At 42.3% G+C, this 16,937-nt stretch overlaps 1 protein-coding gene across 1 annotated transcript in view; it reads right to left on the bottom strand.

Annotated features, from left to right (window-relative positions):
* Positions 1-11,494, bottom strand: part of NEDD1 (NEDD1 gamma-tubulin ring complex targeting factor) — a 23,959-nt gene extending 12,465 nt beyond the window's left edge. The window contains exons 1-6 of the mRNA XM_042890317.1: positions 11,344-11,494; positions 11,087-11,233; positions 9,468-9,562; positions 8,314-8,430; positions 6,351-6,491; positions 1-212 (exon numbers count right to left, since the gene is read on the bottom strand). Of these exons, the coding sequence (XP_042746251.1) occupies positions 1-212; positions 6,351-6,491; positions 8,314-8,430; positions 9,468-9,562; positions 11,087-11,233; positions 11,344-11,404 (773 nt within the window). The 5' untranslated portion in view covers positions 11,405-11,494. The remainder of the gene's footprint in view (positions 213-6,350; positions 6,492-8,313; positions 8,431-9,467; positions 9,563-11,086; positions 11,234-11,343) is intronic.
* Positions 11,495-16,937: the final 5,443 nt, after the last annotated feature.

Raw genomic sequence — 16,937 nt, 5'->3', positions numbered from 1 at the left:
TAGAGATTAATTCTTTTATCCAAACCTACAGTTACAAGGAGCAACTCATTTACTGGAGAAAAGCAGATTTCTGAAGCTGGTGCTTTATGGGTGTTTTCAAAATTACGATACGGGTTCTGAGTATTTACATCCCACAGAGTTACATTCCCACTGTCAGAAACACTGCCCAACAAGGACTTCTTAAAGGAGGAGTATTTCAGATGTCGAATAGGCTGTGAGACAAACACAAATTTTAGTACCACCATTAGACATCACTGAATTACCTTAAGCACAGGCATTAGAAATACAGACGTTAAGCTAAATTACTCTACAAAGGCTGGCCACTCTACACACACAAATGTAAAGTTCATTCTGCATTATAATTCCCTTTTTTACTGTCAGGGCAGCATGTGCCCCGATCAGCAAAACAGTGGATGAGAAAAAAAAAAACTGGAAAAGTTTCTTGATTTTGAGTACGTAAGAGGTCAACATATACATCACATCAAAAAAGTTGTTTAGTTCCCCTGCACTGATTAGGCAAGTATGAAGGTCCTGCAGGAGACTTCACTCTATGGGCTAGGACCTTGAAACTGGATAATATGTCAGGCTCAATCACATGAAGCCTCGTTATCACCAGACAATGTAATATATGAACTTACCTGTATTTCAGAAGCAGATAAGTATTTTGTTCTCACCATCTTGCTCCAGAGGATGCCTCAAAACCTCACTGCACTAATATTAAATTACAATACTCAATCTCTAGCTCAGTTTTATTTATGGCTCACTTGCACTAAATTCACTGCAGTGACAGCAATAGCATCACACTTAAGCTGTTCCTAGTTACCATCCTTCAGACTCCCTGCAACATTTCCAGTCTGAATCTCTTGAAAATGGACAATCAAAAATTCGTTATGATCATGAAAACATTTGCTACTGCCTCTCCAAACACAGTAACAGTTCCTTTGTATACTGCAATCAGCTTTCTGATGCATCTTAGATTGCATGTTTTTTTGTGATCCTCTGTTTTGGTTGCTGATTGCCGTTTTAACATAGAACCATTTGAGTTGGAAAGGAGCCTTAAAGGCCATGTGGTCCAGCTCCCCAGCAATGAGCAGGGACACCTACAGCTGATCAGGGTGCTCAGAGCATCCCCAGCCTGACCTTGCATGCCTCCAGGGATGGGGCATCCACCACCTCTCTGGGCAATCTGTGACAGTGCCTCACTACTCTTACTGTAAAGAACTACCACAACAGACCCTGCTAAAGAGCCTGTCCCCCTTTCTTATAGCCCCCCCTTTAGATACTGAAAGGCTGCCCTCAGGTCTCCTTAGAGCCTTTTCTTCTCCAGGCTGAACAGCCCCAGCTCTCTCAGTCTGTCCTTACACGGAGGTGTTCCATCCCTTGCATTATTTCTGTGGCCCTCCTTTGGACACACTCCAACAGGTCCACATCTCTCCTGCACTGAGGACTCCACATCTGGATGCAGTACTCCAGGTGACATCTCACCAGCACAAAGTAGAGAGGCAGGATCACTCCCTCCCCACACTGCTTTTGAAGCTCCAAGGAGACCTTTTGATGCAGCCTAGGATACAACTGGCTTTCTGAGCTCCAAGAGCTGCTGGCTCATCCAGCTGCCATCCTCAAGTCCTTTTAGGCAGTTTTATGATCAATAGGTCCTTTTCCTTGGAAACTTTCAGGATTTTTTTATACTGTCACAACTTCTTACTCTACTTTCTAGCATAACCCTCATCACAATGCACTGTACTAAACATTATCTTATTTTTCTCTTCATTTTACTAGAGATATTTGTTGGATTGTACGCCTCCAGCATAATTTCTAGCATTTATACTGCATGTCTCACTGGAAGCGTAGGTGCCTAACAAAGGAGAGGTGCCCTCAACTGTGTATTCAAGCAAGACAGAATATGAATTGATATAATTAATATGAACCACTACTAGACATGATAGAGACATTTTTTACTGGCATCTTTCAATTTGTCTCCATAGAGTAAATGAATTACATGATCTACATGGGACACATTTCCATCCCTCACAATTCTCTAACTTACTTTCAAATCCCTCCCTTACTGCCCCAACATCTGCTCATGTTCTGTGTTTGCCTTCTTCCATCCCTCTGCCCACCACTTTTATTCTCTCAGCTCTCCTCAAACCTGCCTTGTTATCCTTTCAAGCCTTCCATTTTCATTCCTAATTTTCCTCCTCCTCAAGCCCAGTTCTCATGTCTTTCATATCACATACCCTTCCCATATTATCTCCATTTCACCCTTCTCATTGAAGTCATTGTACTTCCTCAGAGCAGTTTCATTTCAACTTTTGTTGACAGAAGACGTGTGAGGTGTGAGGAAAGCTTCCATTCACTCCTCACTGTCACTGATCAGGTCAACAACAAGCTTCAAGCTTCTCTGGTGTTAAGGCAACTGCTAAAACATACTCAAGGAAACAGGAGGCTTAAATTTGTGGCCGAAACTCAAACACACTTAAGCATATTGCTGAATAGAAGTGGGTGTCTGTTTTCTAAGCTAGCAGGAAAAATCACTTCAAGATTATTTAGAACGCAGCAGTGATTTGTTAAGAGCCACTTTCGGGAGCTAAAGCTGTCAAGGCTACAAAGAAAAGAGCAGATATGAGGAAAGCTTCACTGCACCTCAAGTACAGCTCCTGGTGATTCCTGCTAATTCTGCATGCATAGAACTTCCATAAATGTTTTTAGCACAAGGTGCTGAGCGGGCAAAGAAAAAACAAAGCCCTCTTCAGAACGCTACCAATCGATGCAGCACAAAGCACACACATCTTTTTGCCTTAGCTGTGACTGAAGTAGACATTCTGCAGGAAATGGAAGTACATTTAACTTCACACCTCACAGCAAAACAGGCAGACCAGGCTTCAGACAATGGTTATCCCATTGCTCAGGATTGCCCGCACTCAGGGTTTTCCACCGTTGGGAAACAAATGACACACTCAAAAGTAAACACAAAGTAGTCCAGTGCTATCAACTATCTCGTTTAAAGATAAAGAAACTGCGCTACCTCCTTTCACCTCAGTGAGCCTTGTAAGCGAGAAGGCAGCTGTAAACCCAATTGATAGTTTAAAAAGCTGAGGGCTATTTCATTATCCAAGGTGACCAAAACTCCTCACATCTCAGCCAGCTGATCAAACAGCTAAACCAAATCCTGTTGCTAGGAGAATAGCACAAGGCAGCGAAGACTTGAACAATCATTATGCTTCAAAACAAACTTTAATTCAACCTCACAACAGCAAGCAGATAAGAATCTGGTAGTCTTAATGAATACCAACAGCAAAGACAAATTATGGGATCTGCAAACAATTCGGTGTAAGGACTGAGCTCTAAGAAAGCACAAAGATGTTTCTAAATCAAAATCAATTAATAGAATATAGGCCAATACTCATTTGAAAAGAGTATTGTTTAAAGTCACAGAAAGCACTGCAACCTTGGGCTATTCTGCTGCTTGTAGACTCCACACAATTACAGAAATTAACTGGCAAGGCAACTACATTCCATCACATGGAATCAAACAGAGACAAGCTCAATTTTATAAGGTTAGTCTGACCTCACATTCCCCAACTGCAGAAAAGTTACTAAGGAGTGGTGACCCTTACTAAGCCAGACAGCTTTGCCAAGACCAAGCAGAACAATACATCGTGTATCTATTCAAGCTCACCCTCAGAAAACTGTGCCCCTAAACTATAAATCAAGTAGAGGCTTTTTAGATTTCTCTAAGGGAACTACACAAGTCTTCATGCATTTGCTTCACTGCGCAATGAATCCTGCAATTCCCCGCAAGTATCAATTGAACTCCCCAACAAAAATAAAACTTCTTTGCACAAAAGAACGGAGATCATTAGTAGGACATGAGATAAGCTGATAAACCGGGACACCCAAGCAGCCATCACATTACAAAATCACAACTCAATTCCATTTTAAATTAAGACCACAATCAAATAACTGTCCCGGCTTAAAACATGCTAGAGGCCCTTTAGAAAGCGAACAGTAGCTCCGTGCTCGCAATTACTTTGATTTAACACTTCAGAGATCTTTAGCCATCTTAAAGGTCACTCAGCTTTGCAGCAGGCCTCTTGATTTCATCTGCCAAAATAGCTATTCACTGCATCACTTACTCCTAATCACTTCTGGGTGGAAAGAGGAGAAATCTATCAAACAGGTTGATGCAAATCATCCTTACCAGAACTTAATTTTCCAACTAACTAGCAGAACAATCCCCACTCTAGATATTCATCTCAGCCTTTTAATCCACCCGTGGATATTCCTGCAGTCCCTGTCTCACATCCGTATTTTTCACAGCAACAGTCAAATCAGAAAAATGAACTGACTAGACAGACGGATTTTTAAGATCAAGCCAAGCATGAAGTACAATTTTGCTTCAATATAACTATGAGACTATGGTGATGGATCAAAGATACTGCAGCACCTGAAAGTAGGGTCTGAACTTAAGGTAGATTTTTCAACAGAAATATGCCACAATCTTTGTGATGCTGTAAAGCCATAAGACATTCTTCATCAAGTTATATTGCTTGGGCTAGAAAGGAGAAAAATTTGACTTCCTACTCCATCTGCAATCTAACATTAAAAAATGCTGTTGCAGTAACAGAAAACCATGGCATAACTTCAGTATTCCCCACTACAAAGGTCCCCACACTGGCTCTATGACAGTGGCTCAATAATAAAAAGGGAAAAAAACATTGGGAGCACAACACCTTCATTGTTCCTGAGCTAAAAACCACTGTAAGAACTCACTTTGGAACACTCAGTGGGACAACAGAGCTCCTTCACTATTGCAGAAGCTTTGATAGCAAGCCTTGATATCCTAACTATACTCAATAATTCTGCAATATTTTCTGAGTCTGCGAAAAGGAACTGCAGTGGAAACCCTACCAAGGCCCTTCAATAGTACACAGTTTTCTATTTGTCTTTCACAGTTTTCCTTTAAACCAGTCATTCAAAAAATCTCACTTAAGTACCTAAGTAGGTAATATAAAACCTCAATGATCTTACTCTGTGAGCAGATGTGCAATTTTAATCTCCAGATTAAATAAATGTATTATTTTCAAACATAGGCTTACATTCTCATCTACTGTACAGATGGCTCTGCTCAGTTGTAAATCTGATTAATTTGGATAAATCAGAAAACAGGCTACCTATTCTACTCATGGCAACAGACATTGAGTAGAATATTGAAATCCTGCTTTGATATGTAGAGCTGACTATATTTTGTTCAGTCTTAAGATGCACAGAAGTTTGTTCTTGAGGCAGCAGAGCCTAGAAAATAATATCTGCTGTAAACCGTATAAAAGTAAACATACCTTCTGAGTGGAAAAATACTGATCATGGCCTGAATGGGTAACAAGCCCATGAGAAAGAGCTCATGTTAGCTTGAGAATGCAAGTAAACTGCCTCTAGCTTCTGCACACAGCTAGAAGAAACTTGTTTGTGAGAAACTGCTCTGTAACTGTAAACAAGTCTTGCTGCTTTCTACAAATATATATATATATATATATATAGCCACAGCACTAAAGGGTTGTGTGGACATCTGGCTGGCCTGCTGCCACCCCTACCTGCAGGGGGAAACCCCAGGGCAGGCACCCTACCAGCTGGCACCACCAGTAACAAAGATTAGGTGGAGACACTACCAGCCAGCTGCCCCCAGTACCCTGAGTACCCTTTCATTAAAGTGCTGGCTGTTCTCTTGCCTCTGTGTACTGTCTTCGAGATCAGTAAGCCCCATGCAGAAGCACTGGAGCTTCTGCATTACAGTTGGGGTAGTAGGAAGTCCGTAGGAAAATAACACAGGCAAGGGGGAGGGAATTCCTCTGCTAGAGAGAATCCCAGGTCTGTGAGGGTAATCCCAGGTGTAAATGGAACTCCATGTGGTATGCAGTTGTGGAAGTAATAGAGAAGTAAGAAGCAAGAGTACAAGGATGCACCAAAATCACCACATGAACTCACTGCAGTTCCACAAACCAACAACATCAGCAGAGTCGAGAAAGGTCAACAATGAACCAGACCTGACTCAGAAAGGACAAAACTGTGCTAAGGAGAACTGGCAAACTGGGATTACACCTCCTAAATTTGGACTTCCATGATACCTATTGTTTAAGGCTAGAATAAATAGAGATCCGCTTCTTTCCTCCCAATTAAGGCACTCCTAAAAACATCAAAAGAAAAAAAAAACAATATTCTGGCAGCTTTTAAAAATGCAGTACAGCTCTCAATACATACTTCAAATTTCTAAACACTAGATGTTTAAGCTTCAAATTTAAGCTTCACACACAACAGCAAGTTAATACATACTTAACATAATTAACAGATCCTACCTGACTGCTGTTATAACCAAAGGGAGCACTGGATAAATTGGTGGTAACGCTGTGTAGGATTATTTCACCACTCAAAGATCCAGAAGCAATGTAGCAATCGTTCCAATTATATGCAACACATGTAACTTCATCTTTATGATCCTGTGGAAAAGGGTAGGAGGAAAAAGGTCAAAACATTCAGAAACAAAATATAAGTGTTTTTAAAAAAATCATAGCAGTGCTAAAGCATCTTTAACTGTGGTCCTAAGTGAGGGCAAAACATCTGTTGAAGGGATCACTGAAATTATGCATAGTTGAACATTATAATATTTTTTACATTATAGCAATATTTAGAGAATTCATATTAGATCAGTTAAAAAGAGACAAACAGCCACCAGTTTTGCATTCACAATTTCACTTACTGAGTCATGCCTGGCATTAGCTCTACCACAGTACCCTACAAACAGTGATAGGAGAAGGGGCTTTAACTAAAAGAGGGAAAATTCAGGTTAGATGTTTGGGGGAAATTCTTTACTTAGAAGGCAGTGAGGCAATGGCACAGGTTGCCCAGAGAGCTGTGGGTGCCCCATCCCTGGAAGTTTCAAGGCTAAATTGGATGGAGCCCAGGGCAGCCTGGTGGAGTCGGTGGGGTTGGAATGGATGAGATTTAAAGTCCCTTCCAACCTCAACCATCATGTGATTCTACAAAACAAAGCATCTTCTTGGTTTGAAGTATCAGAACAGCCATTACCCAAAACACAGACCTTGAAAAATCACCAGAGAATATCAATATAAATTCTCAAAGTAGGAAGTCTATTCTGAAAATTTCAACATAAGTTATTATAGACTTGTACCCTGAAGTCATCAACTTAAGCATGGCTATTAATTTGCAATTTACCATACATAAAAAACACTCAGTTAAATAAGACACACAGGCATTCTAGCTTCTACCTATGAACTTGATCCTACAGATCCACGACAGAGAAAGCACATTATTGCAACTGGCAGCAAGTTCTGGAAGTCATGTAATCACAGAATCACAGAATGGCCAGGGTTGGAAGGGACCTCAAGAATCATGAACCTCCAACCCCCCTGCCATAGGCAGAGCCACCAACCTCCCCATTTAATACTAGACCAGGCTGCCCAGGACCCCATCCAGTCTGGCTTCGAACACCTCCAGAGACAGGGCATCCACAACCTCTCTGGGCAGCCTGTTCCAGCACCTCACCACTCACAGTAAAGAAATTCCCCCTGACATCCAACCTAAATCTTCCCGCCTTCAACTTAAAACCGTTTCCCTTTATCCTGCCGTTATCTACCCTTTCAAAGAGTTGATTCCCCACCTGTTTATAGGCTCCCTTTAGGTCCTGGAAAGCTGCACTGAGGTCCCCCTGCTGCAATGAGGTCTCCAGGCTGAACAAGCCCAGCTCCCTCAGCCTGTCTTCACAGGGGAGGTGCTCCAGTCCCCTGATCATCTTTGTGGCCCTCCTCTGGACCCTCTCCAACAGCTCCCTGTCTTTCTTGTACTGTGGGCTCCAGACCTGGACACAGTACTCCAGATGGTGCCTCACAAGGGCAGAGTAGAGAGGGACAATCACCTCCCTGTCCCTGCTGGCCACCCCTCTTCTGATGGAGCCCAAGATACCATTTGCTTTCCAAGATGCAAGGGCACACTGCTGGCTCATGTTAAGTTTCTCATTCATCAACACCCCCAGGTCCTTCTCCACAGGGCTGCTCTCAAGGACTGCTCCTTCCAGTCTGTATGGATGTTTGAGATTTCTCCAGCCCAAGTGCAAATCCTTGCAATTTGCTGTGCTGAACCTCATTAGGTTCACCCGGACCCACCTTTCAAGTCTGTGAAGGTCCCTCTGAATGGCATCCTTTCCTTCCACCGTGTCAACCACACCACTCAGCTTGGTGTCATCAGCAAACTTGCTGAGGGTGCACTCAATTTAAGCTCCAGTCCCTCTCCAGCCAAGCTTACCTTAAGGCTACGGTGAACCCTTCTGGATTTGAGATCCCAGATATGAACGGTGCTATCAAGGCCCCCACTGGCAACATACAAAGAACTGGAACTTAAGCTCACACACGTCTGTTTCGCCTGACAGGGAAGGAGGGAAAGGAAAAATTGTACGTTAAAGATAATTAAGAGATCTCCTCAAATTGCTTATAAGCACAGTGATGGTGTTTTCATCTTCATGAATGCACATACCTCACCGACTGATGGATCCATTGGCACACCACAGTCATTGCCAAACATGAAGCATTTCAAGTCCAACCCAATTCAGACATATCTTCAATATTTCAATATTCTAATTAATAAACTCTTCAATGCTACATTCTCCTTTCACCATTTTAAATTATTTGAGCATCTTTTCCTTCAAAATGCATTTTCCCTTTAAATTAGAGGTCTCTAAAGTATAACCATAGACTTCTATTTGGGTAGAGACTCTTCAAAAGAAACTGCTAGGTTTGGGGGAAAAAAAGCCCTCGGAATATTAAGTTGTCTAAGTCACGTACTTCACATTCCCGAAACATGACAAAGAATACTAAAGCATCAAACCTCCTAAGTCCACAAAGTGCTTCTTTTTAAAATAATCACTGAAGTGGCAGCTTTTGGAAAAAAAAAAGTCAATCTCAGCAATAGACCCACAGCGAGGACAAATTATTCAGTTCTATCACGTTGAAAATTCACTTTTAAGTTCCTGAGATTTGAAGTAAAGAAGAAAAAAAAAAACCCACACAAGTCCATCTAATTATTGACATGCTTAAACTGGAAATGATAGCATTGGGTTTGTCTCAGATTTGGTGGAATCTCCACAACAAACTGTCCACCTCTGAAAGCGTTTGCTCTGCACACCTAAAAGCCACTCTGCACACCTTCCAGGACTTCCAACGTAAACGAGCACGACAATAAGGAGAACAATTAGAATGGTTTAGAACACAAAAAGCCATTGGAGTAACCCTGCCAAAACCAAGTCTGGCTTCCTGAAGAGTTTATAGTGCCACATGTCCACTCTATATACACTTCTGAACTTTTAACTCCACCAAAATTAAACTGATAATCAACATGCAGAAGAGATGAGATGCAAACAATGTGCGCGCACACACACACACACACACACACGCCATACTTACTCCTTCAGCTACTTCAAAAAGTGGAACAGGTTTACTTTTGCAGCTTGACACAGCAATTTTATCCCCAGCAGCTGAAGCACTGACCAGGAAGCTATCTTAGTGACAAGTTATGGATGATAACCATATCATACTTTCAATTAATACAAGCAATTGTGAGTCTCCCTTACTGAACAGATAGCAGGTGGGCTAAACAAGCTGAAGTACTTCACCTTGAAGGACCCTAGAAATAGAAACACACGGCTAATTAATGAGCTTCAACTAAGAAGCTCTTGCAGCGTTTGCAGCTCTTGCTTCCCAATACAAAGCAGTGCAATTTCTTTCAGAGGAGAAATATCTGGCAGATATTGTTTAAGAGCTCTTCCCTGATAAGGCAGCTCACCCAGCCTGCGTTCCCTTTTAACCCCACACCCCAAATACAAGCTCCTTTAGCACTGGAGTTCAGAGAGACGCCTGCTGCTGCAACCAGAACAAATTGAAAGAGCGAAAAAATTGAATGAGAAGTCCTGCTCATGATAAATGTTAATTAAACCAGTTTGTCATATTGTTTCTGGAGTACAATGAATACGTTTGCTAGTTTGTCACTCTCTATATGGAGGAGGGGGGAAAAAAAGGAACACCTTTAATTGCACCAAGTAGGTCAAAGTGCTAAGAAAAGTCTCCAGTATACAAATAGAAAGAAAGGAAACTGACCCTGCACTCTACTCCAAACTATTTGGGTAATCACTCAAATCTGCATCCCCTACATCTTCAGGCTAACACCATTGTGATTCTATATTTGCTTATTAAGAACGCAGCTCATTGGGCTGGATTTAACACCATAGAATCATTAAGTTGGAAAAGACCACTAAGATCACCTAGTCCAAACAAAAGGATGGTATGCAGAGCGGTGACTGCTATTTCTTTATTTCAAGATGTTTTAGCTTAACAACTATGCAGAATGAAACTCAACTCTTTACATCTAACAAGCATATGGAGCAGGACGCTCTGTTCAGCTCTGGAGGCAGAGGTAAAGAAAAGAACAAAGCAGGACAAAACAGTGTCTATATTGAAGTTTACTTAACAACAGACATAGATATATACATAACTGTGTGTATATATAGACACAGTATATATACATAAATACACACACTTGATGTATAAAAATACACAGATCTTGTTTCCCTGCCCTTCCTGCTATGCTTAACCTCTGCCTACAGAGTAAGGGGTGAGAGCAGATTGCTCTTACATTATGTTTTTTCTCCATAGATACAGAATTTTACCACACCAGCAAATGAGGTGTTTTCAGCCTTGTCAATAAATTCAGCACTACCTTGAAAGTTATAAATGTAATCACCTCATGAAAAAAAAAAAATTAATAAGTTTTGCAGTTGGTTGGCAATCTAGGTACATCACCATCATTAAACATGTGTTAACCTCCTAAAGGAGGATTCGCTTCTTCTGAAGCCTTTACCAGCATGAGTTTATTTTGTAAATCATTTCAGCACAAAGAACAGAGCATAGAGGAATCTTTTCACACAGTTCGGTCCGACATCAGGCCTGTCATTTACTGCGAGACAAATGGAATGTGATGGCATCTCGCAGAGCACCCACAGAACTGTGGCTGAAGCTGTAAAGGATACTATTGCTGGCCCAGCACAGAGAGCTGACGGGATGCGGAGACGTATGTGGGTTGAACTGCTCCACCACAGTCAGAGATGAGGAATCCCATATCTTAATATCATCCCCTGATGAAGCAAAACGTATGCTTTCTTGCATGGCTGCACCTACTTAGCAAAAATAATAATAATAATAATTAATTAAGAACATACAACAGGTCACTTTACAAGAAGAGGACAACCCCATTCAATGTCGTTTCCTCGAGAAGAAGGTAATTTACTTCGAACGTGAGCTTCTTTTAAAGCCGGCTTACAAATGAAAAAAGCAGGTAAACCCGCCATGCTGCTGAGCGGGGCTGCCGCTGTGAGCCAACGAGCTGTGAGCCGAGGCCCGGACCGCCAGTCCCAGCCCTGCGAAGTTTACTCCCATTTCTCCGCCACGCGGGTAACTTCAAGCACCAGCAGCACACACCCCGAGAGGCCTCCAGCCGGGAGCTCTCGCGGGACGCTCCCCCACGGCTTCAGCTCTCCGTTCTTCCCTCAGAAATAGAAACTGACCGTGAACCCCCAGGCCCGCAGCCCCGCCCCTCCCCCGGCGCCCCTCAGGACCCGCTCGGGCCCCGCCGCCCACCTGCCCCTCCCCGCCCGGCGGAGCCTCCTCAGGGCCCGGGCCCGGCACCACGAGCCGGCCGCGCCGATTGGCTCAGGAGCCGCTGCTCGCGGTTCTCTCCGGGGTCCGGCGCTTACTGCCGACCAATCAGCGCCGCCCCGCCGCGCGGGCCGACTTTCCGCGCCGCGTCCAACTTCATAACCCGTCCCAACAGCCCCCGCGCGCCCCCGCCTCCTGCCGAAACTACGGTGGCCCGGAAGGGGCAAGGAGCAGCCGGGCACGGGGTGCGCGCGCGGCGGGACGGGGCGGGGCTGGCGGTGTTCCGGCGATGGGCGGGCTGTGGGCTGGGGGAAGGGGTGCACGGCCCCTCGTTGGGAGGTGCCCATCCCTGGAGCATTCAAGGCCAGGCTGGATGTGGCTCTGGGCAGCCTGGTGTGCTGGTTGGCGACCCTGCACGTAGCAGGGGGGTTGAAACTGGATGTTCATTGTGGTCCTTTTCAACCCAGGCCATTCTATGATTCTGGGAAACATCTTCATTGGCCGTGGATGTGTGGCCAGGAGCTCCACCAGCTCCAAAAGTGCCCTGACTTCCACTTTCCCCCCGTTTGTGCTGAGGACAATCCAGACAGACCTCAGAATTTGATCCCTCAGAACTTGATCCCTTGTCTTGCCATGATTCTTTCTATGGCATATTCTGTTTTTCCACTTTGTGACAGGGAGATTTTTGCTCTAATTCACTTCAATGCATGCTTTTTTTTTTTTTTTTTCCACATTAAGTAGAATCCTAAATCATGCTGACGTGTAGACAAATGAGAATAATTCTAATTATCTCTGGTGTTTCAAAGTGGAAAATTAAATTGCACTGGTAAATATTTCACTTCTGCACTTGCCTCTGGACCCTTTCACCCGCTCTGTTTTAAAGATAAACCTATGCTTCATATTTTCATTTCTCTCATTTGATGATATACTCAGTATCTGTAACACAAAGAGGATCTTTGGCAAACATAAATGGAACTCTTTGCTGGCTTAATTAGTTCAGCATATTAGCCTGCAATTCCAACAATTAATTTGAGTTCCATCATTATTCATGTTTAAAATCTTTACTCTTGGATTTGACTGAAAGCGGTTTTGGAAACAAATGGCTGTCCCTTTTACACTGCGAATCAATTTCATAATAACTTCAATTCACCGCCTCTTTAATTCAAGGATCTGAAAATATTTTCCAGATGTTGATGCAGAAAGCTTCATAATACACAGCGATGAAGGGATTACTGCTATCTTCCAATAAAGAAACTGAGGCATAGAGCGGCTCATTACCAGGACTATTCTGTGAGATTGATGTCTTCCAAAAACTGGGTAAATACTGATGCCAAACAAAACATGAAAGTGAGCCGGAGCTGTAGTGGAAATTAAAAACCAGTCACACACAATTGAATAAATCTGTGTGAAATTACTAATTTCCACATCGTAAAATTAATTTAATGAGAAATAATTCCAAGTTGCTGGATATCTGTAGACGTGAGACAGAGCCTACGAGTGCCATGAATAGGCGGGTGGCAATATTATTGAAAAATATATCAAAACAGAATTTGAAAGAGTGAAATAGTCTTTAAAAAAATACTTTCAGAGTTGTCAGTGTGAAGCTCACTGTTCAGTTTCAATCTGAGCCCCATCTCAGTCTGGGACATGCAGTTATTCACTACACAACCAGAAGCTGGTCAGGTTCCCCCGACCCTGGAGGTTTTCAAGGCCAGGTTGGATGGAGCCTTGGGCAGCCTGGTCTAGTATTAAATGTGGAGGTCGGTGGCCCTGCGTGTTGTTTGGGGGTTGGAGATTCATGATCCTTGAGGTCCCTTCCAGCCCTGGCCATTCTGTGATTCTGTGATTCTGTTTTTGCTTGCTGGTTGCTTACTACATTCAGCTCACAGAACAGAGAATACCAAAGGAATGAAAAATGCTGCTTTTACTTTTCTTTGGTTCCCTGTAGGATCCATCCTGTGCATCACCCAGGGGATGCACGGCAGATAAAACGCCATGCATTTTGCAGTCCTTTCAACTTATTCCCACTGTACTCTCTCTTCCTTTGCCCTGTCCCACAATTTATCAGATCCAGAAATGCTATCAATTCCTTTTACAGATGTGGAATGGAGACATCTTTCAGCTACAATGAAAAGAATTTACAGGCAGGAGATCTGTTCAAAGCTGCCAAAAGCTGTAAGCAGCCCTTCTGCAGGGGTGTGTGGGGCAAAATGGGGGGAGCAGACCTCGGGCAGCAGAGGGCCCTCCTGACCCTCCTGGCTGTGAAAACTATCAGGTGCCTTCCCTCTTCTCCTTTAATGCTTTTGGAGACGTTGGAGCAGAGAAGTATTCCATAGAAATTTAACTTAGTACAACATTGACACAAATTTATTCTATTCTAATGCATCAAAAACTTCTACCTGTATTCAATGCTAAGGACAAACCCACCTACTGTAATAGATAAAACAAGAAGCATTTTACTTTGCTATTAGCTTTATTTTTTTTTTTTTTTTTTTTTCTGTGTAATTACTGGAAAAGTTTAAATGCAAGCTTTCTTCCTTACAAGCAGATTTAAAAAAAAAAAAAAAGTTTAATTCTATGCTTGAAGAAAAAAGTTAAATATTTCCTTTTGAAACCTGCATTGAATACTTAATCCTGTGCTTCTGAGAATAAAAGCTGCTGCTATGGATACAGTGAGGTCAACTTTTCATCATTATTTTACTGTGCAGGGTTGGAGGAGATGGTAAGATAACATTTGTTGTTTCCAGAAAAATAACTTAAAGTGTGACATATTTTAAATGCATATGTAAAGCATTTCATTTAATATTTCTCTTTTCAGTATGAACCCAGGAATTAGAACAAGGTGCACTGAAGAAACACCCTGTCTGCACTAGAACAGTACTTCCATTTTCACCTGACGCTCCTGCAGTGTTTTACAAATACTCATTAACCTGCACAAAACTCCTATGATAATCCTCAAGGTGACTCCAAAAAAAAAAAAAAAAGAAAGAAAAGAAAGGTGGTGTGCTTTTCACTGAGCAAAAGGAGCTTTTTGAAAGAGCCGCAAATTTGTACTTGTTTCTTGCAACAGAAGAATGAGTAACGTCAATTTCTTTATCTTTCCTGCTTTTTTAAGAACTCCAGAACTAGAAATTCTTTTAACTGAAAGGCTATTGCTGAGGAAAATCTCCTCCAAATTGGCTGTTAGGCAGCTGAGTTAAATAAGCATTCAAACTCAGTTTTAAAATTGTCACACAGAAATACCTTCCCTTTCCATTATCCTATTTTTCACTTTCTTTTCATCATGTTATCTCAATCCTTCTAATTTTTCTGCTATCCAGCATTTCAGAAAAGGAGAGACAAACTTAAATAGCACAGATTTTTAAAAGCCACACACAGCACAAATATATTCAGACATTTCTCTTTTATAGGAATAAGAACAAACTGTGGAAAACATAACTGTTTCTCTGTTTTTTCCTGTTACTGAACACATTTTAGATGCACACTGTGTTGAATATACTCTCCCCCTCTTCTTCTCCCCTCCCTTACAGCATTTTCTTGTTCAGCCTTGTTCAGCTGTTCTGTACCAAATTCCCCATCTGGGACAAATATATATTATATCCTCAGGTGGTTATTGATAGGACTCAGTAGGGTTTCTTCAGAACTTTAAAATTATATTTGCCATAGTGACAACATAAGTAGAGGATTTGTTGGCATTTTAGAATGATGTCTAAAAATGTTGCTTATAGTACCATCATACTTATTTTTTAAACTGGCTTTTTTCAGACAAAGGAAGTTATGGAGACATCTGAATAATCATTTTAACCCTCAACAATCTGCAACGTGTTTTTCTTTGGCAGAAGTTAGAGCAGTCTCAAATACTAGCTTCCACATGGAACTGTAAAAGAATAAACACAGTGATGATTTTAGGAAAAAAAAAAATCATAGAATCACAAATTAGAATGATAGAATCTTTGAGTTGGAAGGAACCCTTAAAGTCTATCTGGTCCAACTCCCCAGCAATGAGCAGGGACACCTACAGCTGATCAGGGTGCTCAGGGCCCCTACAGCCAGACCTTGTATGTCTCCAGGGATGGGGCATCCACCACCTCTCTGGACAGAGAGGTGCTTCCCCCCCTTTATGGTAAAAAAATCTTCCTTATGTCCAATCTAATCTCCCCTCTTTTAGTTTGAAGCCATTTCCCCTTGTCCTATCACAACAGACAGCTAAAGAGTCTCTCCTCTTCCTTCTTGTAAACCCCTTTTAGATTCTGAAAGGCCGCTCTCAGGTCTCCGCAGAGCATTCCCTTCCCCAGGCTGAACAGCCCCAGCTCTCTCAGTCTGTCCTTACACAGAGGTGTTCCATCCCTTGCATTATTTCTGTGGCCCTCCTTTGGACACACTCCAACAGGTCCATGTCTCTCCTGCACTGAGGACTCCACATCTGGATGCAGTACTCCAGGTGACATCTCACCAGCACAGAGCAGAGGGGCAGGATCACCTCCTGCACCCTGCTGGCCACACCGCTTTTGATGCAGCTCAGGGTACGGGTGCCTTTCTGGCACATTGCTGCCTCATGTCCAGCTGCCATCCATCAGTACCCTCAAGTCCTTTTCAGCAGGGCTGTGCTCAAATCCTTGTCTTCATTCAGACGTTAAGACACTGACAACCATTCTCAGGGCAAATCTCAGTCTCAAAAGCAAAAGGCCCTTTTTGTAATTACAAAACCAATTTTAAAATTACTCATAATGCCCTGTTCCTGGAGGTGATCAAAGCCAACTTGGATGGGGCTCTGGGCAATCTGATCTAGTCACTTGATCTAGCGGTTGCCAATCCTACCTGTGGCAGAAGGGTTCGAACTTGATGATCCTTGGGGGTCTCTTGCAACTCAAGCCATTCTATGATTCTATGAATAAAACTCTAGGATAAAGCAGTATCTCTTAAGAGATGCTAGAACACTACAAGCCTATCTACCTTTTCTAATCAATATGAAATTTTTGAAAAGATAGAAAATCCCCAACAAGCAAACTCACAGATTCTTAATCTCCTTTTTCAGAAAGTACCTTTAGTACATTTAATTCCTAAAAACATATTTTAATTTTTAAAATTTAATTTTCAAATAGTTGAAAATGACCTAAAAATGAAAATGATAAAACACATTAGAAGCCAAATGAAGTTGTTAAGACCGGAACTGAAGTCAGAATGTTTAACAACCAGCAATTGATTGAGTTACTGCAAAAACAGAAT

The sequence above is a fragment of the Lagopus leucura genome, unplaced genomic scaffold, assembly GCF_019238085.1.
Source record: "Lagopus leucura isolate 7727_CA_CO unplaced genomic scaffold, USGS_WTPT01 Super-Scaffold_100159, whole genome shotgun sequence".
Lineage (NCBI taxonomy): Eukaryota > Metazoa > Chordata > Aves > Galliformes > Phasianidae > Lagopus > Lagopus leucura.
This window is presented reverse-complemented; position numbering and strand designations above follow the sequence as displayed.